The 23,137-nt window shown below is 64.0% G+C and overlaps 1 protein-coding gene across 1 annotated transcript in view; it reads left to right on the forward strand.

The window, feature by feature from the left end:
- BAHCC1 (BAH domain and coiled-coil containing 1) overlaps positions 1 to 22,367 on the forward strand; it is a 67,065-nt gene extending 44,698 nt beyond the window's left edge. The window contains 24 exon segments of the mRNA XM_073005490.1: positions 176 to 284; positions 924 to 1,111; positions 1,212 to 1,370; positions 1,565 to 1,728; positions 1,903 to 2,230; positions 3,556 to 3,791; positions 3,793 to 4,369; positions 8,156 to 8,358; positions 8,460 to 8,596; positions 9,207 to 9,335; positions 11,714 to 11,837; positions 12,626 to 12,918; positions 13,742 to 13,920; positions 14,277 to 14,578; positions 14,736 to 14,840; positions 14,930 to 15,083; positions 15,168 to 15,282; positions 15,367 to 15,442; positions 15,609 to 15,717; positions 16,381 to 16,500; positions 16,633 to 16,809; positions 16,969 to 18,146; positions 18,846 to 19,082; positions 19,658 to 22,367. Of these exon segments, the coding sequence (XP_072861591.1) occupies positions 176 to 284; positions 924 to 1,111; positions 1,212 to 1,370; positions 1,565 to 1,728; positions 1,903 to 2,230; positions 3,556 to 3,791; positions 3,793 to 4,369; positions 8,156 to 8,358; positions 8,460 to 8,596; positions 9,207 to 9,335; positions 11,714 to 11,837; positions 12,626 to 12,918; positions 13,742 to 13,920; positions 14,277 to 14,578; positions 14,736 to 14,840; positions 14,930 to 15,083; positions 15,168 to 15,282; positions 15,367 to 15,442; positions 15,609 to 15,717; positions 16,381 to 16,500; positions 16,633 to 16,809; positions 16,969 to 18,146; positions 18,846 to 19,082; positions 19,658 to 19,864 (5,606 nt within the window). The 3' untranslated portion in view covers positions 19,865 to 22,367.
- The last annotated feature ends 770 nt before the right edge of the window (positions 22,368 to 23,137 follow it).

Here is a 23,137-nt window from a genome sequence, read left to right on the forward strand (position 1 = left end):
GCCCCCGCTCCCCAGCTCCCACACCTGCCCTTGGCAGACCCTCCGATGCCCCAGGACCAGGGGATCCTCCTCAGGGCATCAGGCCCACCAGCTCGAAGCGGGGTCACTGCTTGCCTTAGCTGGTGGCTCCCTGGCCGCCCAACCCTCTCCTTTCTGCTCTCTTGACCCTGTGCAGCTGGCGGTGGGCCCCGTTCCACACACGCGCTGGACCTGGAGGCCGAGGAGGAGAGGACCCGGCTATGTGATGACCGCCTGGGGCTCGCCGGCCGTGAGCTGCTGCTGCAGTGAGAGCTGGGCCTGTGGCCCTGGGAAGTGGGGCTGGGCCTGGGCTTGGGGCTCCCCACTCAGCCATGTGGAGGAAGAGGGTGGTCATGGCTGGGGCAGCAGATTCTATGGCTGGCTGTGGGCAGCAGATTCTATGGCTGGCTGTGGGTGGGTTTCTACCCACCCCTAGAGCCTTTCTGGGGTCTCATCCTGAGTTGGGGGTCTCAGCTAACCCCCTGCAACAGTCAGGTTACCACTCTCAGGGGCCAGGAGAGGGCCCCCAGTCAGCCCTGCAGAGCACTGAGGCTGGAGCCTGGGGTTTTCCCTGAGCCTCCAGGTCCCGTTCTCTCTCCCAGGTTGATGGCAGGGGGTGAGATGGGGAGCTGGGTGTTGGCGCTGGTGGCAGGGCTGAGCCCCGGGTCTTACAGAGACAGCAAAGGGCCGGGGGTGGGATGGGGAGCTGGGCGTTGGCGCTGGTGGCAGGGCTAAGCCCCGGGTCTTACAGAGACAGCAAAGGGCCGGGGGTGGGATGGGGAGCTGGGCGTTGGCGCTGGTGGCAGGGCTGAGCCCCGGGTCTTACAGGGACAGCAAAGGGCCGGGGGTGGGATGGGGAGCTGGGCGTTGGCGCTGGCGGCAGGGCTGAGCCCCGGGTCTTACAGGGACAGCAAAGACCGCGTAGAGTTCGCCCGGATCCACCCACCGAGCAGCTGCCCTGGGGACCTGGCCCCCCACCTCATGATGCAGAGCAGCCAGCTGGGCGGGGACCCAGCCCCCCACACCCACCCGCATCCCCCCTGGCTGCCCCGCACCCGCAGCCCCTCCCTGTGGATGGGGGGGCACTCCTACGGTCAGTGATCCCAGGGCGGGGGCTGGCCTGGGGCTGACGGGGGGTTCCCTCCTGGTCCCTGAGAGTGGGAGGCCTGACTACTGTGCCCTCTGCCTCCCAGGCCTGGGGCACCCTGCCCTGCACCAGAACCTGCCCCCCGGCTTCCCCGCCTCCGTGGCTGGCCCCGTGCCCTCTGTCTTCCCCCTTCCCCAGGACGCCCCCACGCAGCTGGTCATCCTGCCCTCAGAGCCCACACCCCACAGCACCCCCCACGCACTTGGTAAGGGCCCCTGGTCTAGGCTGCCACACTCGGGGGGCTGTTGGAAGGAGGGGCAGCTGGGGGTGGGCTGGCCAGGGCTCAGGAGGGAGCAGTGGGCTTGGTGGGCTAAGGAAAGGGTGACGGGGACTCGGGGAAGCAGCCCCGTAGCTGTCCCCTCCCCAGCCAGGCTGACCCCTCCTGGGCCTTGCCCGCAGCGGATGTCATGGACCAGGCCTCGCTGTGGCCCCCCATGTATGGGGGCCGGGGCCCTGCCTCTCACATGCAGCACCCCGGCCAGCTCCCCGTGTACTCGAGGCCACAGCTCCTCCGGCAGCAGGAGCTCTATGCTTTGCAGCAGCAGAGGGCCACCCAGTTCCAGGTACCGCCCCCAGCCACGCCTGCCTGGGCCAGGCACTTCTCCCCCTCCCTGCCTGGCTGAGCCTGGCTCCGGGAGACCCCTGCACGCCTGCCCTCCGGCAGGATGAACCCAAGCAGGGGACCCTATGGGGTCAGGGTAGCCTGAGCCTGCCTGAGCTTCCCCCATCCCTGACAGCGGAAGCCCGAAGACCAGCACCTGGATCTGGAGGAGCCCGCCCAGGAGAAGGCCCCGAAGTCTGCTCACAAGCCAGTTGCCTTAACCCCCACGGCCCCAGGCGCCCCCTCACCCGCTGCAGGCCCCACCAAGCTGCCACCCTGCTGCCACCCGCCCGCCCCAAAGCCCCCTGCCAGCTGCCCCACCCCACCACCTCGGCCCAGCGCCCCGTGCACTTTAAATGTCTGCCCTGCCAGCAGCCCCGGGCCTGGCTCCCGGGTGCCCAGCGCCGAGGAAAAGACTGGGGAGGGTCCGCAGTCCACGGCTGACATCGTCACGTCCGAACCAGGTGAGAGCAGCCGGCTGGCCTGGTCTGCTGTGCTCCGCTCCAAGCCCTCCCACCCCTGCCTGGCAGGGCTGAATCCGGGCTGCCTGCAGGGCTGCTCCACACCGGCCCAGGCCCAGGGCAGCGTGGCTGTTCCCTTCCTTTCTCTTCCCTCTTCCCAACCCTCCCAATGGGCATGGGAGAAGCACACAGCGGCCCAGCTGCCTCCTTCCTGGCCCTGGGCTGACGAAGGCGCAATGAGGACGGTCCCACTGGCCGTCGTGGGGACGCTCCAGCAATGAAGGCAGGGCCTGCTGGTGGTGGTGCTGGCACCCTGGGGGGCACCGGGCGTGGGACCTGACCAGGCTGCCATTCAGGGTCTCAGCAAAGCTGGGTGAGGGCGGGGTAGTGAGGCGGGGTGCCCGGGTGGGGGGGTCTCGGACCTGGCCTCGGCCCCTGCCACCCGCTCATCCGCTCCCCGCCAGCCTATTTGATTCTGTCTGAATGGGGCTGAGTTCACACTGGAAACTGTGTGGCGAACATAAAACCCGTCCTAGTTTCACGGTCAGGAGACGGAGCCAGCAGAGGCTTTCAGTTTTTCTCCCTTAGTTTTTTTTTTTTCTTTCCTGCAGTTAATGGGACGTGATGCCTCTGACATGCTGCCGGCTCGTTCTGGTTCAGGGAAAACCCTGATTCAAGCATCATGTTTTACAAATTTCCCCTTTTCTGGTTGCCCACAGCACAGCATGCCAGAGATGGCTCCTGAGGCCACCCCAGCCCAGGCGGCCAGGATTGTTGGGGGAGCGTTAGAGCCACTCGGCAGGGGAATGAGGGGCTGGCCTCAGGCTGCTCACACTTTTTTTTTTTCCTTTATTTTTTTGAGACAGGGTGTCTCCCTCTGTCGCCCAGGCTGGAGTGTGGTGGCACGAACATGGTTCACTGCAGCCTCGGCCTCCTGGGCTCAAGCCATCCTCCCACCTCAGCGTCCTGTGTAGCTTGGACCACGGGCATGCACCACCACGCCCAGCTAATTGTTGTTTTATTTTTTTGTAGTGGTTCGTGCACTCTGTTGCCCAGGCTAGTCTTGAACTCCTGGCCTTAATGATCCTCCCTCCTCAGCCTTCCAAAGTATTGGGATTACAGGCGTGAGCCACTGTGCCCGGCCAGGCTGCCCCCTTAATTAACGTTAACACTTTCCCCGCCACCAGTCTTGCAGACCTGCAGCTAGCCCAGGACCCTTCCACATGGGCTTGGGTCTGAGGGTTCGAGGTCACTGTCCTCCGTCCTGTCGCAGGACACCCCCTCACCACCACTCCCAGCTCCCTGCTGACCTGTCCCCTCCTTTGCAGACCTGCCTCCCGGATACCTGCGCCCCGTGGCTGGCCTGGGCTTCTCCCTACCCTCAGACGTGCACTCTTCTGACCTCGAGGACCCTGAAACTATGCAAACCGCCACCCTGGGGGCCCAGCCTGAGCCCACAAGGACATTCCTGCCTGGGGAGCCACCTTCCTGCAGCCCCAGGAGCCTGGAGGAGCCCGGGCTGCTCTCAGGGGCCAGGGAGGCCACCCAGGACCTTGCCGCCACCCCCCCACCCTGCCGAGCGGGGACCCCAGGGGAAGGCAGCGGACCCCAGCCCACTTGAGGGGCTACAAGAACTGCAATGTGGGGCCCTCCTCGAGGCAGGGGGCCCCGAGGCCACCGGCCAGGCTCATTCTACTCAGGGAGGGGCACGAGAAGAGAGGAGCAGGGAGGAGGGGGAGCAGGAGCCCTCATCAGGGGCCTCCCCGCAAGTCGTGCAGCAGCAAGCAGGGAGCCCGGGTGCCCCTGAGGACGAGGGAGAGCAGCCGACTGCTGAGGAGGACGAGCTGGAGGAAGATGAGCTGGGGCAGCAGAGCATGGAGGACTCAGAGGAGGACTGTGGGGGAGCTCCCAACAACAGCCACCCACCCAGGGCACTACCAGGCCTGGATGCTTTGGTGGCCGCCACCATCGACCTGGGGGACCTGCCCAGCGACAGCCCACCAGACCCTCAGCCCCCAGCAGCCTCTGGGCCCCCCAGCACAGCCCCCCTGCCCCATAGCTCAGGGACTCATGGAATCGCTCTGCTCAGCGAGCTGGCCGACCTGGCAATCCAGCGGCAGAGGAGTGAGGGGGCTGTGCCAGGTAAGCCCGGTGGTTGCCGCCACCCCCCAAAGCCCCAGCGGTGGGACCCACAGGCCTGGCTCAGGGTCACCTGGCCAGATGGCAGCCTTGGGCCCCGCTCAGTTGTCCCCAAAGTGTGGTGGGTCCCCTGGAGAGTGTCCACCTCCCCTTGCCGACCCTCATCCGTGGAAGTCCGAGGCAGGTGTGCCATTTCCAAATCCCCCTATCCCAGGTGGGGTCCTGGGAGCGGGACTCACCTGCATGGTGGTTTCAGAGGAAGGGCCTCTCGGGCAGCACCTCCTATTGAAAGTGGCTGAACAGGGGCCCGTGTCCTGGCAAGAGGACAGGAGAGCCTGCCTCCTGCTCTGCTAGGCCTCCACCTCCTCAGGCTCCATGGCTGCTGCCCTGGCCTGGGGGTCCAGTTCAGGAACCGGCGGCTCCCCACTCAGGCCCAGGGGGGGAAGCAGGAGGTTGGGGCTCTTGCTGCAGGGAGGCCTATGGGACCGGGAGCTCCTGGGCTCTTCCACCCACCCAGAGGCCCCAAGGACAGCTGGACAATGGTGGGCGGGGCCAGATCACCTGAGACACCTAAGGGCCGGGTCTCTGCTTAGCCCACCCCAGCCCTTGGTCTGGGCACTCCCTGCGGTCCAGCGCTCCCGGGAAAGCCCCTGCTTCCTGCCGTCTTCCTTGTGGACCCCAGAGAAAGCCCCAGGGTGGAGGGTGTCCCCCAGCCGGGCACGGTGCCGTGGTTGTTCACAGCACGAACCTGACAGTCCTCAGGGCTTGGCCACTGCTTTGTGGATGCATAAATCTCACCACCACGATCAAGAGAATGTTCTCGAACAGTGCATTTCCCCAGGGGCCTCTGGTCACCCTCTGCTGGACGAGGCTGCTGGCCCGCACCCGGCAGGGATGTCCCACAGTGCTGGGAGCTGCCTGCCCTCGGGGGTATCTGGCCCAGAGTCTCTGCCTCTGGGTGGGGCTGTGCAGAGGGTTTGAGGAAGCTTGGAGTCCAGTCAGGGTGGGCTCCACCGGGACCCCCCAGAGGCCCTCCCTTGGGCCTCCAGCCGGCGGTGTATGAGAAGGTAGATAGGGCGAGGTGGAGGCACCTCGGGGCATGGCCTGAGCTGCCGGGGACCCTCACCCGGCAGCATGAGGAGGCGTCAACAGAAAGCAGGTGCCGTGTGTGTGGCCAGCGTGGCCCGTCTGCCTGTGTGAACGCCCGCAGGACAGGAGCCTGTTCACTGCATGAATAATCAGGTGTAGACCACGTGTCCCAGGTGGGGAGCCATGTGGCTTAACCCAGCATGGATATTATCACACACTGGCCAGACCAGGTGTCCCAGTCACCAGGGTGTGCAGAGGCAGAGTCAGGGCCAGCTCTGCCCTCCGGGTCTCCACCTCACGGTCCCCTCCTGGGCCCCCACCCTCGCCCCTCCCCTCTCCTTGTCCCAATTAATGGGCAGGTCTGTGCAGCTGCTGGGCTCAGAGCTCAATTCTACAAGTATAGTGACCACTTTGGTTGAAATTAATTAGGAGACTGGTTTTGTCCTGTGCCAGACAGCAGGATTTCAGACAGCAGGATTTGCAGAGGGGAAAGTGGGGAAAAAGTCCCCAGCATCGGGGCCGGGCAGGCATAGAGCCCCCAGGCCTGGCAGAGCCATCTGGGTGAGGCCATGTGGGGGCCACACGCCTGTAGCCTGCAAGGGCAGGGAAGGCACAGAGAGACTTCTGGCCAACTGCAGTGACCCGGAGACCAGGAGACCTGGGGCCTTCAGTGGAAGGGGCCTGCAGATGCATCTTCCCAGCTGCTGATGGCTACAGCTGCTCAGTCCACCCCCCTCGGCCCTCTCTCCCCTCCCGTTCCCTGTGGACCCTGGACCCAGCAGCCTGAGCGTTCCCATGGTCCCCACCAGATCTGTGCTCTCGGCCCAGAGCTTTGCACCCCAGCATCTGCCCCTCCGAGCTCCTCCTGGCTTCTGAGTAATGACCTCTGGGGATGGATCAACCCTTGGGCTGGGCTTGTGGCCTCCGGGCCCTCCCCTGTACTTGAGGAGGGAACTGGCTGCACACCGTGGAGCGCCTCCCGGCCGGGGCGTTCAGGTCGATGCCTTCGGTGGAATCTCAGGTGCATCCCCCAGCGGTCAGGCGTTGATGTGCCCCCTTAGGGAAGGGGTTTGCTCTGGTCACCCCGCACTCCTGCCTCTGGCTGAGATCAACTATGTCTCTAGGGAGCCCAAGTCCGTTAAGTGGAGCATGGGGTTCAGAGGCAGAGACCAGGTTTAGGGTGCTCATTGCTGTGAGGTTATCGTTACTCCTAGGCTTTCCCGGGGGTGCCAGCACCTCTACTCTGACCCCACAGGGGTCCCCCAATTCTCCCGCCTTCCTGGCCATAACCCCTACCGCAAGCTGTCTAGCCCCTATCTCCTGCTGGATGTCCTTGTGGGATCAGTCCATGGGGGCCCTGTTCCTAGTCTGTGTTGTCAGCCCCCAGGGCTGGGTCCCCCTACTCAGGCCCTGAATCCTCATGCTGGGCCCTCCCCTGCATGATGCCAGCCTCTGCTGGCCCAAGCTCTGACCCCGAGATGGGCCATCCCTTCCCCGGGCCACCCCCTGGGCTGTTGGGCTGCCGCTGTTCCTGCAGTCACTGTGAGGGTAGCTCCCCCGTCCCCGCCCCCAGGTTGAGGTCCCAGAGGATGCGGCCCTGGCAGCCCCCCCTCCTGACCTGTGCTCAACCCCTGGCCCTCCTGCCTGCAACAGGGCTGGAGTGTGTGGAAAGGGCCTGGCAGAGCCCAGCACTGTGTTCAGAGACGGGGCAGGGGCAGGGGTTTGGTGCCCTGAGGGAGGATGGAGGAATGGTGGGGGCCCCTCTGAGAAGGGTCACAGCAGGTAAGGCTGCATCCAGAAACCCCTGCCGCTGCCCTCCTCACAAGGAATTGAGGGCCTGGGGTCCCAGCTACCCAGGAGGCTGAGGTGGGAGGTGCTGGAGCCCAGGAGTTCGAGGTTGCATTGAGCCGTGATGGAGCCACTGCACTCCAACCCGGGCAATAAAGCAGGGCCTGTCTCAAAGCTAAAGGTATCGAAGGGACTTGTCCCTCCCTCTGCACTGACCACTGGCCTCCCTGCAGCCACTGCTCCTTAGGTGTCTACATAGGCGAGTAGATGGAAGGACTGATGGGCAGAAGGACGGGCAGTGGCACATCTTAGCTGCTGGGGGACACCAGCTTCCACTACCTGGGTTGAATGATGCCCCGGTACGGAAGCCCACAGTTCCAAAGCCATCTCTCCATGTGACTTTGAACTTGGTTAAAGCCACATGGACAGACGTCTGAGGGAACCGCGGGCTTGAGCCACTGAATGGAACTTGGTTGAACTTCAACAGCTTCCATGCTGGAAGCCTCAGTGGCCTCTTGCAGCGCTGCCTGTCTCTGAGGGCCCCAGAGCGAGTGTCCCTTCCCAGAGCTGCCTCGAAGCAGCGTACCCCCGGTGGGGGGACCCCCAGGTGTTTCTGTTAGAAGCAGTAATGAGCAGCTTGCTTTTACTTAGATGGTTTGGGGCCTGTTTTGCTCTGTGACACGGAGGACCCTGCCCGCTGGGTCCTCCCAGCTGGCCCAGCCCTACAACCAGCCTGGAACCAAACGGGTGCTGGATGCCAACCCTGATGCCCACCTCATTCTTCCCGGCCTCCTGACCCTCATCCTGGTCTTCACGGCTGGGTGGCTTCAGGGGGCCACGGCTGACATCAAGAGCCTTTGAGGGGCAGTGTGTGCCCAGCTATGCCCGTTCTGACCTTCCCATGCCCTACAGAGGAGGAAGAGGACGTGCTAGTCTTCAACCTGCAGCACCTGGCCACGCTGGCCACAGCCTGGTCCCTGGTGGAGGCCGCTGGCCTAGACAGCACCACTGCCCCGGCACAGCCACTCACGGCCGACCCCTGTAGCGGCCCCAGGCTCACCCCCCGCATGCAGATCCTGCAGCGCAAGGACACCTGGACCCCCAAGACCAAGCCTGTGAGTAGGGGTCCCAGTGCCCACATTGCCCAATGTGTTGCCACACAGCCCCAGCCTGGGCCCTGGCCTGGCTCACAGGCCCCTGTGCCCCTGCCCACCAGGTGTGCCCCCTGAAGGCCGCCATCGACCGGCTGGACACACAAGAGGTGGGGATGCGTGTGCAGCTGGCGGAGCTGCAGCGGCGCTACAAGGAGAAGCAGCGGGAGCTGGCCCGCCTGCAGCGCAGGCACGACCATGAGTACGCCCGGCGTGGTGGGAGGGCCTGGGAGGGTCGCTGCACCTCCACCCCTGGGAGGTGCCCACGGTGCTGTGGCCGATGTGGGAACGGGCCAGGACTGGGCTCTGCACCCTGCCTGTGGGCAGACACTGGGGTCTGTCAGGAAGGCCTTCCCAGAGGCAGTGGGGCCCGAGGAGGGAGGCATTCGGCCAGGTGGGACCAAGCGGCAGAACTGGGGATCTGGAAGAGCCGCTCGGCAGAGCCTGGTGTGCAGGAGGCCGGCCGCAGGGTGGCGGGTGAGGGGACAGTGGCAGAAAGGGGAGTAGGGAGGACTAGGGGCGCTGGGGGGCCAGGGCAGAAGTTGGAAATTTCTCTGGGGGAGGGGACACCCCGCAGTTGCAACGAGGGCAGGGGCAGCGCCTGACCAGTGTATGTGGCTGGTGGGAGGTGGGGGCGGCGGGGGCCCTGGCTGGCCTTGCCTTCTGCTTGAGGGGTCAGGCTCCCCAGGCCAAGTTTGGGCCCCACCTTTCCCGGCACCCAGTAGCCATCTAAGGCCAATGCCCTCGGCTGGAACCTTGTTGGGGCGCTGGATTCTGCATGAGCCTCTGACCATCCCCCTTGTGGCCCCCAGGAGAGACGAGAGCTCGCGGAGCCCTGTGCGGCGGGGGCCTGGCCGGCCGAGGAAGCGCAAACACTCAAGCTCACTGGCTGCCCCACGTCCCACGGGGCCGCTCCCCAGGAGCGATGGCAAGAAAGTCAAGTGAGTCCTGGGCACTGGCATCGCAGGGCACCTGTGGTTGGCCCTGGGCCCTCGAGGCTGGGGCAGCAGGGTCCAGCTCCTCTGAGGCTTCCGGGGCTGCTGGTGCCCCTTCACAGCCACTCTGAAGGCCTGGCCCTGCCCCTCCTAGACCATCGAGACTGACCAGTGGACAGAGCCCTCCTCCAGACAGGCTTTGCCTAGCTGGCAGCTCCCAGCAGCACCCTGGCCCAGGTCCCACTCTGGAAGCCACAGCTCCCAGGCCCGGCCACACTGGCTCTGCACACCTGGCTGTGGCATCGTCCCCGCCCGTGCCCCACCCGGCCCCCTGGAGTGTGAGGCGGCGTTGCGTGCAGGCCTCTTTATCTGCACTGTATAAAGTCGTTGGTCACGCTGCGGCGCTGCTCACGGCTGCCGGCGCGATGTTATTATCCATTACCCGCCCGGCACAGCCGTTGGTGCACTCCCGGGCCTGGTATAATTGTCCTTCTCGGCTACAAATTGCCTCTCCCGGCAGGCCCATTTGCATAAATCCTCCGAGCTCCTCCAAACACGATTGGCGCGTGCGTGTGCGCACTGCATCAATCCTGATGATTTGGTAATAATAGTTAAATCGGCACTAAATGGTTCCTTCAATTAAGACAGAGGCAAAAAATTAATCTCAGGGCTTTATGTCACAAAACATTAGCAAATGCAGGGAAGGTTATAGGGAGGGGCTGCGTGGCTGTGGGCAGTGGAGGGGGTCACCATATGGCAGCCCCCCAGAGCTGCCCCTGCCCTGCCCAGGTGTCTCCTGGGGGGTCTCCTGGGGTCTCCCTTTGAGAACCGGCCAGCACTGTGGGAGCTGCTGGGCAGGACAGGGCCCCTGGAAGCCAGGGTCTGGCTAGAAGGCAGCAGTCTCAGGACCTCAGGGAAACTGAGTCCAGGACCCCTCTTCCTGAGGGTCAGGGCCCCATCTCACCCTTCCACCTCCTGCCTTCACTCATCCAGGCAGTGGTGGCGGAGGCAGTTGGCCCCGGGACGGGCAGGAAGTTGAGGAGTGGGGGCCCAGGGGCGTCTTCTGGCCCACGGCTTCCTGCTTGGCCCCTCAGCCCTCAGAAGCCCAGCCTCCTCGGTGGGCAGGAAGGTGGAAAGGGATGTCCAGCCGCGCCAGCCAGGGCCAGGCAGGGCTCTCTGTCTCCATCTGTGATTCATTTTCATGAGCAGCTGGGGCTCCCTTTGCACCTGTGAGTCAGGGGGTTGAAAGGTGAGAGGCCAAGCCCCCAGCCCCTGTCTAGCCAGGAACAGGCAGAAAGACCGTGAACCTTGGCTTCCCCATGTGAAATGGGGCAGTGGGAGGTTCTGGGGAGAGCGGGTCACCCGCACAAGATGGGGAGTCCGGGATGTGGGGGAATCAGGTGGGACCTGTTTGGGGGCATCTGGAGGTAGCTGCTAGGCCCATGTTGGCTGGAGTCGATTTCTGCTCCAGCTCCCAGCCTAGGGGACAGCACAGCTGTGGGGCATGGGGAACACTGAGGCTCGGCGCCAGCAGTGTCCAGGGCTCTATCTGGGAGGGGCTGAGGATGCATAGTTCCGTCCTCAAGACGTGCGTGGAGGACAGGACGGGCTCCTGGGAGGGCCTGAGCCAGGCAGTGGGGTCCCTGGGGACTCAGGGGAAAGCCTAGGCTTCTCTGGACCCTGCCCCGCCCGCCTGCCCCTACCGCCGCCCCGGTGGGACTCCAGTTGGCGTGTCCTCTTCCAGCTATGGCAGAAATGTGGATGCAGTTCTCACAAACCTGCCTGGTGCCCACCCCACTCCTAAGGGTGGTAGCATCAGGCCCTGAACACCTGCCAAGGGCCGGACCCAGCCTGCATAAGCCCTGCCTCAGACTCACAGACGGCGCATGTGCGGCTGTCCCTTGTTCCAGGTGCCAAGGCTGAGGCTGCAGCCCCACTAGAGCCCCAGTAGCAGCAGAGCCCTGGCTCCTGAGTACTGGGCGTCCCCTCAGAGCCCTCAGCGGCCCCAGCCCCGGACACCTGGCCTCTGGGTCACTATAGCTAGGACCAGACAGCACTGCCAGGGCGTTCCTTGCTAGCAGGCTGGAAGGATGGGATTCGGGTAACAGAAGCGTGCTTCCAATATAGCTTAGTGGGGAATGGGGTGGATTTGAGGATGCAGGGACTGCTGAGGGCTGGTGGTTGGCAGGCAGAGGGGCTGGCTGGAGGCAAGTGCTGAGGGGAAGTCAGAGCTGGCTCAGCCCCCGGGGCCCCTCACCCTCAGCTCTGTCTGCCTGAGACGTAGGGCCCTTGGAGGAGTGTGACCCACTACAGAGACAGTAGGGGGACAAGGCTGGGGCGGCCAGGACTGCATCTGCCCTGCACCCCCCACCCCGTTCCCCCAGGGCGGTGCGGACAAGCCTGGATCTGCTGTGTGCGGAGCTGCGAGGGGGCAGCGGGGGCGAGCCTGCAAAGAAACGGAGCAAGCTGGAGAGGAGCGTCTACGCGGGCCTGCAGACCGCCTCTGTAGTGAGTGCCGAAGCACCCGCCTGGCCCCAGGGCCCTTCAGGTCCCTTCCTGGGCAGGTAGCAAATAGCGGACTCTCCCCAGCCCTGTGCTGACACCCGTTGCTCAGAACCAAGCGAACCAAGGCTGGGGAGCTCTGAGTGCCAATGGCAGGAGGAGGAGCCCGACCCTGTGGTGTGGGAAGGTCTGACCGGGTGGCCCTGCTGCCACTTGCCCGTGTGTCTCCACCCTCCTCGTCTCACCCTAGCAGGAAAGCAAATGCCGAGGCCACGCTCTGCTCACAAAGACTCCCCGGAGCGGGGCCCTGCCTTTCCTCAGGTGGCCCGGGGCACACTTGGTGTGGCGGGGACTCCCCCGTCTGCCGGCACCCCTTCCTTCTTGGCACAGCAGATGCCTCCTGCCCTCCCCTCTCCGTGGCCTCGGGGCCGGGTGAGAGGTGGGCCCCAGCATGCTTCGCCTGTCTGTCCAGATGCTGTTTCATCTCTGCCTTGAGAAAAGCTAATGGCCTGGCCCCACAACCCACAGCCACTGGGCCCTCAGCCTCCTCGGTGCCCCCTAAGTGGGGTGGGCAGTTGGTAGGCAGTGGAGTGGGTGGGAAAGGCCCAAGCGTAGGCTCCGGGGCAGGCCCTGTGTCTCTGGGCCAGACATCCCTTCAGTCCCTGTGGATCGAGGGCAGGGACCTGGGAGGTACCAGTTCTGAGCTGGGCATCAACGGAGAGGCACCTAACCACCCAGGGGCTGCGGTTTGCAGAGGGCACCCTGAAAATGCAGCTGCCCCTCCCTGTTCACAGGAGAAGGCACAGTGTAAGAAGAGCAGCTGCCCCGGCGGGCTGGCACCCTCTGTGGCCCACAGGGTGGCCCAGCTGAAGCCCACGGTCAAGAGCAAAGGGCTGCCTGCAGGCCTCAGCTCTTTCCAGCAGAAGGAGGCCACCCCCGGGGGGCGCATCCGGGAGAAGCTGTCCCGAGCCAAGAGTGCCAAGGTGTCTGGGGCCACGCGGCACCCACAGCCCAAGGGCCACAGCAACCGGGAGACACCCAGGTGCCCAGCCCAGCCGTCCGTGGCTGCGTCCCGGGAGGCAGGCAAGTTGCTGGCGTGAGTGGCCACTGCCAGGAGCCCCGGTCATGGTCACTGGGGGGCTGGAGGAGGGGGCGGCAGGTTCACGGCCACCACCAGGGCTGGGTCAGGGCTCGTGGGGTGTGACAGGTCCAAGGAGACCTTCTCACTAGACAGGCTGGGGAAGAAAGCGAATGTCTCACAGGAGACCCCCATCCGCAAGGCAAGCTCAGTGGCTCTCAGTGTGCCTCACCCCCATGTCGGGGCCGAAGGGGAAGGAAGGACGCCCCCTGGAAGCGTCCAGGTTAAAAATAGCCCTCCCAGTGGCCCCAGCCCTTGCAACTGTAGCGTCCGGCTGGGCTGACCCTGAGGCGTTATCTGACCCCCCAGCAAACACGTGTGTCCAGAAACAGGAGCCTAGAAAAATAGAAGCTTCCTTTCTTCTGCCAGCCCCTTCCCCCAAGGTCTCAGACGCCTGAGAAAGAACAAAGGGAGGGCTGCTTGGGGCTGGGGGAGGGGCAGAGGGCCATCTGGGCGGGTGGGGGACAGCAGAAAGAGGGGAAGGGACTTCCTGGGGAGGGGGCACCAGCCCTGCCAGGCAGGTGCCCCATTGCCCAGGGTATAAAGAAAAAATCCCATGTCCCCACACCCATACAAATCCCTTCAGGCTGGAGGCCAGGACCTCAGGCGCCTGCCCCCAAAGCAGCCCCACAGAGCAGCCCAGAGGGTGACAGTGACTGGTTCCACTCACAGCCCCGCCATAACCGCATGCCCAGAGGGTCATCTCCCCCACCTCTCAATGGCACAGCTTAACATCAAGTCATCGGGACCCCTCTGCCTCTCTCCCAGGCAGTGGCTATGACAGTGAGGACTGTGAGGGTCTCCTGGGGACAGAGGCACCACCCAGGGAGGCAGGGCTGCTGCTGCGTGCCGGGGCCAGTGTGGCCGTGCTGGGGCCCTCGCCCTCCTCTGTGGTCAAGATGGAGGCCAACCAGAAGGCCAAGAAGAAGAAGGAGAGGCAGGGGTTGCTAGGTAACCAGGAGGGAGGGCAGGAAATGCTAACCAGGAGGGAGGGCAGGTATTGCTAAGTAACCAGGAGGGAGGGCAGGGGTTGCTAGGTAACCAGGAGGGAGGGCAGGAAATGCTAGATAACCAGGAGGGAGGACAGGGGTTGCTGGGTAACCAGGAGGGAGGGCAGAGGTTGCTAGGTAACCAGGAGGGAGGGCAGGGGTTGCTGGGTAACCAGGAGGGAGGGCAGGGGTTGCTAGGTAACCAGGAGGGAGGGCAGGGGTTGCTAGGTAACCAGAGGAGAGGACAGGTACAGTCAGCCCAACCAGCCAGGTCTCCAGGATGGGGATCCCTGGGACGGCCTTCCCTCCCTCCCCCAGGGGCCTGTCACCTGTCCAGCCCTGAAAGTGAGGTCAAGATCAAGAGGCGGTCAGTGAAGGCCAAGGTGGGCACCACCCTGGAGCGGGCCTCAGGGCAGAGGCCCCCAGGTGCGCTGGGCAAGAAGAAAGCCAAGGGCAAGGCCAAGGGCGGCCTGCGGGTAGAGCCAGGGGCCACCTCTAGCAGGGACACCCTCTTCAGCCCCTCTCGGGCCTTCACCTGCCGTGAGGAGGGCAGCCAGCTGGCCAGCGAGCGCCTCAAGAGGGCCACACGCAAGGGCACGGTGCTGCAGCCAGTGCTGCGGGTGAGGCTGGGCTCTGGGGTGCTGGGCCAAGAGGGTGGGTGCCTGTGAGGAAAAGCCTTCCCTGCCCTCCCCCACATGCCGGCCCCTGAGCCCTGGGTCAGCCCGAAGCTGTCCCACCACCCTCGGCTCAGCCCCTTCTCTGCCTGCCCATGCACAGCGGAAGAACGGGGCCCTGTCCATCACACTGGCTGCACGCAATGCCAAGGCCATCCTGGGGAAGGGCCGGAAGCTGAGCAAGGTGAAGCGCAAGGCCGGCAAGCAGGTAGCAGCGCCCCCAACCCTGGGAGCCCACTGTGCACTCACCTACACCCCACCTGCGCCCCACCCAAGCCTGACCCCTCTGGCCCCCAGGGCAAGGGCCGGGCCGTGAGCCGCCTGCTGGAAAGCTTCGCTGTGGAGGACGACTTTGAGTTTGACAACAGCAGCTTCTCAGAAGAGGAGGAGGACGAGGACGAAGAGGAGGAGGACAGCGGCCCCCTGAGCGCAGAGCAGAGTGCCGCCCTGGGTGAGCAGGGCCAGGAAAGGTGCCAGCCACCTGGGGAGGGACAGTGGGTAGGCCATGCTGGCTGCTGACACCCTGTGCCCACAGCGCGCTCATGTGCCATCCACAAGGAGGACCTGCGGGACGGGCTGCCCGTGCTCATCCCCAAGGAAGACAGCCTGCTGTACGCGGGCAGCGTCAGGACCCTGCAGCCACCCGACATGTGAGGCCTGGGCACGGTGGGGCAGGGCAGGGGCCTGGAGGGCAACCGAGACCCATGACGCCTCACACTCTCCAATGCCCCCAGCTATAGCATCGTCATCGAGGGTGAGCGGGGCAACCGGCAGAGGATCTACTCGCTGGAGCAGCTGCTGCAGGAAGCGGTGAGGACCGGGCTCACCTGCCCTGGGGAGGTTCCTGGCTGACTCGCCCCAGGACAAAGGAAGGCCTTGGCCTGGGCCACAGCCACTCCCAGGCCCAGGGACCAGGCTCTCGGGCAACCCTGGGCTGGACCCCACCTGCTCACAGCCGCCGCCCGCGTTCCTGCAGGTTCTTGACGTGCGGCCACAATCCAGCCGGTACCTCCCGCCCGGCACGCGGGTCTGCGCCTACTGGAGCCAGAAGTCTCGATGTCTGTACCCGGGCAACGTGGTCCGGGGTAAGCTATACCCAAGGCGGGAGCTGGGGCAGGCCCTTCTGAGACCCACAGGCTCGTGTCTGGCCCCAAAAGCCTGACTTCCGAGGCTGGCGAGGGCAGAACCAGCTCTTTGCTTAGACAGAGTACGACAATAAAATGAGCTCCCCAGGCGCCGTGAAAAAGCACAGTGTGTGTGGGGAGGGAGGGAGGGGGCTCCGGCCTCCAGCCAAGCAGAAAGGGCCCAGCAGGAAGGGACCCAGAGCACTGTTGCTGGGGGTCACAGAGTACATCGGGGGGCACCAGCTCCCCTGGGCAAAATCGGTTGACTACAGGCAGGGCATGTAGGTTCCTAGGGTGAAAGGCACAAAGATCCCACAGGCAAGTGGCCAGGCAGGTGGGAGGTGCCTCCAGGAGGGACTCAGCTGGGAGGTGGGCACGTGGGCATCAGCACGTGTGGGGAGGTCAGGTTCCGGTCGGGGTGGGGCGACGGTGGCATCGCATGGGAGGCACTGCAGGAGTTGGAGAGGAGGCCCCGGCTGCAGGGCGGCTCCACCCTCCGTGTGGTCAAGGAGAAGAACCCTGGAGCCCTCCCCTCACGCTCCCGACCGGCCTTGGCAGCCCCGCCTCCTTGTTTCGGGCACCTGCTGGGGGTTCCAGCCACAAGCTCAGGTGTGCCGTCCACAGGGGCTTCTGGTGACGAAGATGAGGACCTGGACTCGGTAGTGGTGGAATTTGACGATGGGGACACCGGCCACATCGCTGTCTCCAATGTCAGGCTGCTGCCGCCTGACTTCAAGATCCAGTGTGAGCCGGGGACCTGCGTGGGGCAGGGCCCTGCCTGGGCTCCACTGTGTCCAGACAGGCTCCCAAGGAAGGGTTGGGGTGGCAGTACCCCACAGCCATGGCACTGAAGCCCTTGGCCCATGCTGTCCACAGGCACAGAGCCCTCTCCAGCCCTGCTAGTGTCTAGCAGCTGCCGGAGGACCAAGAAGGCGTCCAGCGAGGCCCCCCCGCCCAGTGAAGCCACCACCCCCAGCCTGTCCCCCAAAGCACAGGATGGCCCCGAAGCTTTGAAGACACCCGGGAAGAAATCCATTAGCAAAGACAAAGCTGGTATTTTGCTGGACTTCCCAGAACCCAGATGGGGGAAGGCATCCTCTGGGGGCTGGGGGAATGAGGAGACCCATGGGGCACGCAGGGTCCAGGGAGGGGCAGGTGGAGGCAGTTTTGTGGGCCCAGCTGGGGCTGACTCCGCTGGGCTTTTGCCCTCAGGTAAAGCCGAACTCCTAACCTCAGGTGCCAAATCCCCCACGGGGGCCTCTGACCACTTCCTGGGCCGCCGTGGCAGCCCCTTGCTGAGCTGGTCCGCAGTGGCACAGACCAAGCGGAAGGCAGTGGCAGCGGCCAGCAAGGGGCCGGGGGTGCTGCAGAACCTCTTCCAGCTCAACGGCAGCAGCAAGAAGCTGCGGGCCCGAGAGGCCCTGTTCCCCATGCACAGCATGGCCACGCCCGTGTTCGGCAACGGCTTCCGCGCTGACTCCTTCAGCAGCCTGGCCAGCTCCTACGCGCCCTTCGTCGGGGGGACTGGGCCGGGCCTCCCCGGGGGAGCCCACAAGCTGCTTCGGGCCAAGAAGGCCGAGAGGGTGGAGGCCGAGAAGGGTGGGCGGCGGCGGGCCGGCGGCGAGTTCCTGGTCAAGCTGGACCATGAGGGTGTGACGTCCCCCAAGAACAAAACCTGCAGGGCGCTGCTCATGGGGGACAAGGACTTCGGCCCCAAGCTCGGGCGGCCCCTGCCCAGCCCCAGCTATGCGCACCCGGCCCTTGTGGGCAAGGACAAGAAGGGGCGGGCACCCATCCCCCCGCTGTCCATGGGGCTGGCACTGCGCAAGTACGCGGGCCAGGCAGAGTTCCCACTGCCCTACGACAGCGACTGCCACAGCTCCTTCTCGGACGAGGACGAGGACGGGCCGGGGCTGGCGGCCGGTGTGCCCTCCCGCTTCCTCGCTCGCCTGTCCGTGTCGTCGTCCTCCTCTGGCTCGTCCACCTCCTCCTCCTCAGGCTCTATGTCCACCTCCAGCCTCTGCTCCTCTGACAACGAGGACTCGTCCTACAGCTCAGACGACGAGGACCCAGCGCTGCTGCTGCAGACCTGCCTCACCCACCCCGTGCCCACCCTCCTGGCCCAGCCCGAGGCCCTGCGCTCCAAGGGTGGCGGCCCTCACGCGCATGCCCAGCGCTGCTTCCTGTCCAGGGCCACGGTGGCTGGCACCGGTGCGGGCTCAGGCCCCAGCAGCAGCAGATCCAAGCTCAAGCGCAAAGAGGCCCTGAGCTTCTCCAAAGCCAAAGAGCTCTCCCGGAGGCAGCGGCTGCCCTCCGTGGAAAACCGGCCAAAGATCTCAGCCTTCCTGCCCGCCCGGCAGCTCTGGAAGTGGTCGGGGAACCCCACACAGGTAGGTCCCCAGTGGGTGGCAGGAGGAGTTCCGTGTTCCCAAGGAAACCAGGGCGGGCTCACGCGCCCCTGCTGCCCTTCCTCTCCTTTTTGCATCTTCCTACTTGATTTCAAGTTAAAAAATGTGGAAAACTCAAGGGAAGAACAAAAACCCATCCATGACCCAGTAAGGCAGACAGCTACTTCCGCTGGCCCCTCGCTGGAGCCCACGGCCTGCGTGACAGTGGAAACGACTTCATGTCAGCGCCGGGCCCGAGCTGCACTCCACATGTTATGGCCTCACTTTTCCACGTCAATAGTGGCACGGCCAGCTGGAGAGCTGTGGATCCCCACGCTCAGATGCCAGCGTCTGTCCTCGCCAGGTCACTGCTCAGGGACGCACGTGGGGCTGCTCATGGGTCTTTTGCCCTCGTAAATAACACTGTGGTGAATGTCTCGTCCACACGTCCCTGCCCCAGATCCAGTGTCCAGACGTCATGACTCCACGTGCAGGCTCAGGGGAGGCGCAGCCCCTGCTCCGGATCCATGGCTGCCATGGCCTTCAGCCGCGGTGCTGCCGCTTCCCGTCCTTGCGGGCGCCCTGCACACTCACACTCTCACACTCAGACACACACCACACCACGTCCTCCAGGCCTCCTGGCTGCCACCTGTCCCCCCCGCCCCCAGCCTCTCAGAGCCACCCTGCCCATGTCCCCCACAGCGGCGTGGCATGAAGGGGAAGGCCCGGAAGCTGTTCTACAAGGCCATCGTGCGGGGGGAGGAGACTCTGCGTGTCGGGGACTGCGCCGTCTTCCTGTCAGCTGGCCGGCCCAACCTCCCCTACATCGGCCGCATCGAGAGCATGTGGGAGTCCTGGGGCAGCAACATGGTGGTCAAGGTCAAGTGGTTCTACCACCCCGAGGAGACCAAGCTGGGCAAGAGGCAGTGCGACGGCAAGGTGAGGCCCAGGCAGCTATGGGACCCAGCCCCCCTTGGGGCCCTGGGGAGGGGGCACGCCAGCAGCCAGCGCTGTGCTCCAACACAGGGCACCTGGCCCCACCACACATCTCCCGCTCAGCAGGTGCCACGGCCCCGCGGGGAGCCACACAGCCTGTAGCCATGCCCTAGAGCAGGGCCCCCGGGTCCCTCCCCACTGTCGGGGGCTGTGGCCCACGGCAGTGCTCAGCATCCGGCAGGCCCAGTTCACTCCTGGGATGTGTAGCAGCCCCCACCCCGTGGGTCCTCCCTGCCTGCGATGCCAGCCCAGGACAAAAATTGCCCTCAGCACGCCCTCTGCTCCTCCCTGAGAAGAAGCCGTTTTCCAGACCGTGTGACGTGTCCATCTTCCAGGGAAATTAGTATTTCTCTGACTCCGACAGTCCCCAGAGGGTCCCCGGCAGGCTCCTCAGCCTCTGGACTGGTTGCCCTGTTCCGGTCACACAGTGGGAGGCCCGTCCGGTGACCCTTACAGAGCATGGGGGGGCAGGGGTCTTTCCTGGCTGGCCGCTGACGCCCCACGCGCCTTGCCCGCAGAACGCACTGTACCAGTCCTGCCATGAGGATGAGAACGACGTGCAGACCATCTCCCACAAGTGCCAGGTTGTGGCACGCGAGCAGTACGAGCAGATGGCCCGGAGCCGCAAGTGCCAGGACCGGCAGGACCTCTACTACCTGGCGGGCACCTACGACCCCACCACCGGGCGCCTCGTGACAGCCGATGGCGTGCCCATCCTATGCTGAGCCGCCCACCGCAGATGCCTCCCACCTGTGCCAGGGACCCTGTGTGCGGAGCCTGGCATCAGCCAAGCCGCCGGGCAGGAGGCAGCCCCAGCCTCCCAGGGGCGAGTCTGAGCAAATATGCAAAAGCCCACAGGGCAAGACCAGGCTTTCTTAGGTTTTCCCTGGAAAGAGCGTTCCAGGTGTCGGAACCCAGTCCCGTCCCATCCGCAGTGGAGGGTCGGGCTGTGGCCCTGATGGGTCCCTGGCCCGCCCCGCCCACAGCACCCTCCGTTTCCCGCACCGGCAGTTCACGGGAGATTCGAATCCAAGCCATATTCCCTAGTACCTCCGACTGTCTCCCACCAGGGAAAGCAGAAATCAGGTGTGTTGTCTATTTATTTCTCTATGTAAATATTGTATTTCTGCGGGGAAGTTTTATGGAAAAATGTGGAAAAGGGTTTTTCCCCGTCCGTGTGACAAGGTGTGTGTGAGCGCGTGTGTGTGTGTACTTGTGTGTGGCGATTTTTGTCCTGGGGTTTCCTTTGGAAATGCACTGTTCTCAGCCCAGCTGGGTTCTAATGGGGGCACCTGGGATGACAGAGGCAGCTCGGGGTAGGGGGCAGAGGCCACGGGAGGGTCAGGTGGGACCCTTGGTGGCACCCTCCAATCTCTTGGGGGGACAACCGTGTAAGATGAAAGTCAGTCGAGTTTATCTGCTGTCAGTGCGTCTCCTAGAAAAGAAGTGTTAGAGCAGGGGCTGGTGATGAGGGGTGTGTAGGGAAAGAATTCAAGAGGCAAAGCCCAGAGCAGGGAGTGTGACAGCAGCCGCGTGCATCTCACCTCTGTTCAAAACAAGACAAAGACGAACAAATATTTTAAAGTATTGATAAGAAAAAGTGATGTTTGGATTGTATTTCCTGAATCATACTCCAACTTATATCTGATTTCTGTTTCCGGGGCCAGTTGGTCTGAGGCCGAGGAGTCTGGCCTCCACCCAGAGCAGGGAGGGGCTGGCCCCTCGCCCCCTTCACCCTCGCCACCCTGGCACACTCAGGAAGCAAGGCCCAGCTCTGAGCCCTCCTCACCCCTGGGGTCTTAACTTTCCTGAAAGTAGCAGGTGCCGCGTGAAGGGGCAGCTTGGCCAGGATCCTGAACCGGGCAGGGCTCTGGGCCTATGAGGGCAGGTTCACAGTCCAGCCAGATTGTCTCTTCACCCCCAGCAGAGTGCATGCAAAAGACACCCCTTTTCCCACCCACCTTATCGGTGTCCCCAAACCCCTGGCCTGCTGGGTAGATGGTGGTGAGGCCAGGCCAGCAGTGCTGTGGCCAAGGGAGAAGAAAATAAAGTGCAGACTCTGCCCCACGGCCCACCCCAAGCAGGGGAAAGCCCCTTCCTGGGCCCCCTTTTCCACCAGCCGAATCTGCCTGGCCCTCGGACCCCTCTGCCTGCCCCAACGCCTTTAGAGGTTTCTTGGTCTTTTCAGTGCCACTTGGTGGGGCAGATGGGCGTGCTCGGGGCATAGAATAAGGGTCCCTCTGACCACCCGAACCCACATCTTGGCCCCAGGTGCAAGGAGCACCCCTCAGGGGCTCTACCCCAGTATCCCAGGAGAATTCATACCCCTCCCCTTCTCCCACAGCCCAGGATACATAGGGCCGTCTGGACCTGAGCCCGACAGCCTTCAGCTTCAGAAATGCATGGGGGACCACGGACTCCCCGTGTCCTCCCACACCAAGGTTCCCCTGGCCCCACGGGAGCTTCAGGAAAGCCCCCCCAAGTTAGCCGCTGCCCTAGGACAAGCTCTGTGTCACCCACACACCACAGGCCTCGGAAGCAGGGGTGCTGGCGGGTGCCCTGTGCTCCAATCCCAGGTCCCCTTGGCCCCCCTATTTTTCTTGGGCCCATTAGGGCCTGTTTCTCACCTGCTGGGCAGACCCCCTGAAGGGCCATTCCCGGAGGCTCCCCAGGAAGCTCAAGGCTGGGGGCTTACGTTGTGGTCAGGGGTCCCTGCCCCCAGCCCCCCGCTCCCACCCCCGAGCCTAGCCTTTGTCTCACATGAGTGCAATATTTCATTCCCGGTGGTTGTCTGGGGAGGTGGTTGTACGAGGTCCTGCTCGAGGCTCGGGGATCAGAACAACGTCAAGTGAAGAGAAACACACTGGGGGTACGCCAAGCCACTGGAGTTCCAGGGAAGGCTGAGGAGGGCGCAGCCACCTCATCTTTGTCCCACCTCTGCTGGGTTCCGCTTTGTCCCTTGTTTTTTTCTTTTTTTCCTTTCTGTGTGCGTGCGATTGGTGTGGCCCCTCCCCTCTCGCCGTGCTTAACGTGACGAAAGCACGATTCCTGTAAATGTGTAAACTAAGGGGATGGTTGGATTTTTTTTTCCAATGTAAACACTAAAAACAAAATGGACAAAAAAACACACAAAGGTTTTATGAACAGCAGACTATGTAAAAGCATTTTAGTATCAAATTTTTTATTGATAACTTGCTTAAGAATAAATATATGGACTATTGTACAGGTTTTCGGGGGTCCAGGGTCCTGTGTCCCACGGTACTCCTGGGGGGGCCAGGGCTCCCGGGGCTCAGCAGAAGCCTCTCGTTCCCAGAGCTGGGGCTTCTGGACCAGGCCTCCCCACTGCCCCCTGTGTAGCCCCTCAGGGCATGGAGCCTCAGGCCAGGAAAGGGTCATGTGACTGGAATGGGTTAGGGTGGTCTTAGGGGTGGGGTCCCTCCAGCCTGAGCCAGAGTCCGGGGCCAGAGTAGGTTCCGCTGGAGAGGACGAGGGCAAGAGCAGTCTCCAAACCACCACGCTGGGCAGGGCCTCCGATGTGAATGGCCACCCTGCGAGGACCAGCCCACGGCCCGGTTGTGGGAACACAGATCAGTGCACCCCCAGCTGGAGGGAGCCCTGTTGATGAGGCTGCAGACCCAGAGGAAGCTGGATGCTTGCAGGGGGTGGAGGACCCTCCTTGTCCCCCCTCTGCCACCGGGATCTCGGGAAGCTGCGTGAAGTTGGTGTGCATCTGTCCCAGTGGGCCCCGAGTGCCTGGTCACAGCTGTGCCCACGGCCAGGAAACACGGTCCTTGGAGGATGGAGTCCCTGAGTCAGCAGCGCCTCCCTGGGCCAGTGAGTGCGGAGGGAGGTGCTCAGGGACCGACCATGCCTCAGGCTGCCACGAGGGCAGGGAGCAGATGAGGACCTTGGCCGGACCCTGAGTAAGGAGGGCCTGCTGGACCAGGTTTCCGGGTCGGGGGTCCTCTGTGGTAAGGAAGGAAAGATGGGTGGGACCA

This window comes from Chlorocebus sabaeus, chromosome 16, assembly GCF_047675955.1.
Source record: "Chlorocebus sabaeus isolate Y175 chromosome 16, mChlSab1.0.hap1, whole genome shotgun sequence".
NCBI classification, from domain to species: Eukaryota; Metazoa; Chordata; class Mammalia; order Primates; family Cercopithecidae; genus Chlorocebus; species Chlorocebus sabaeus.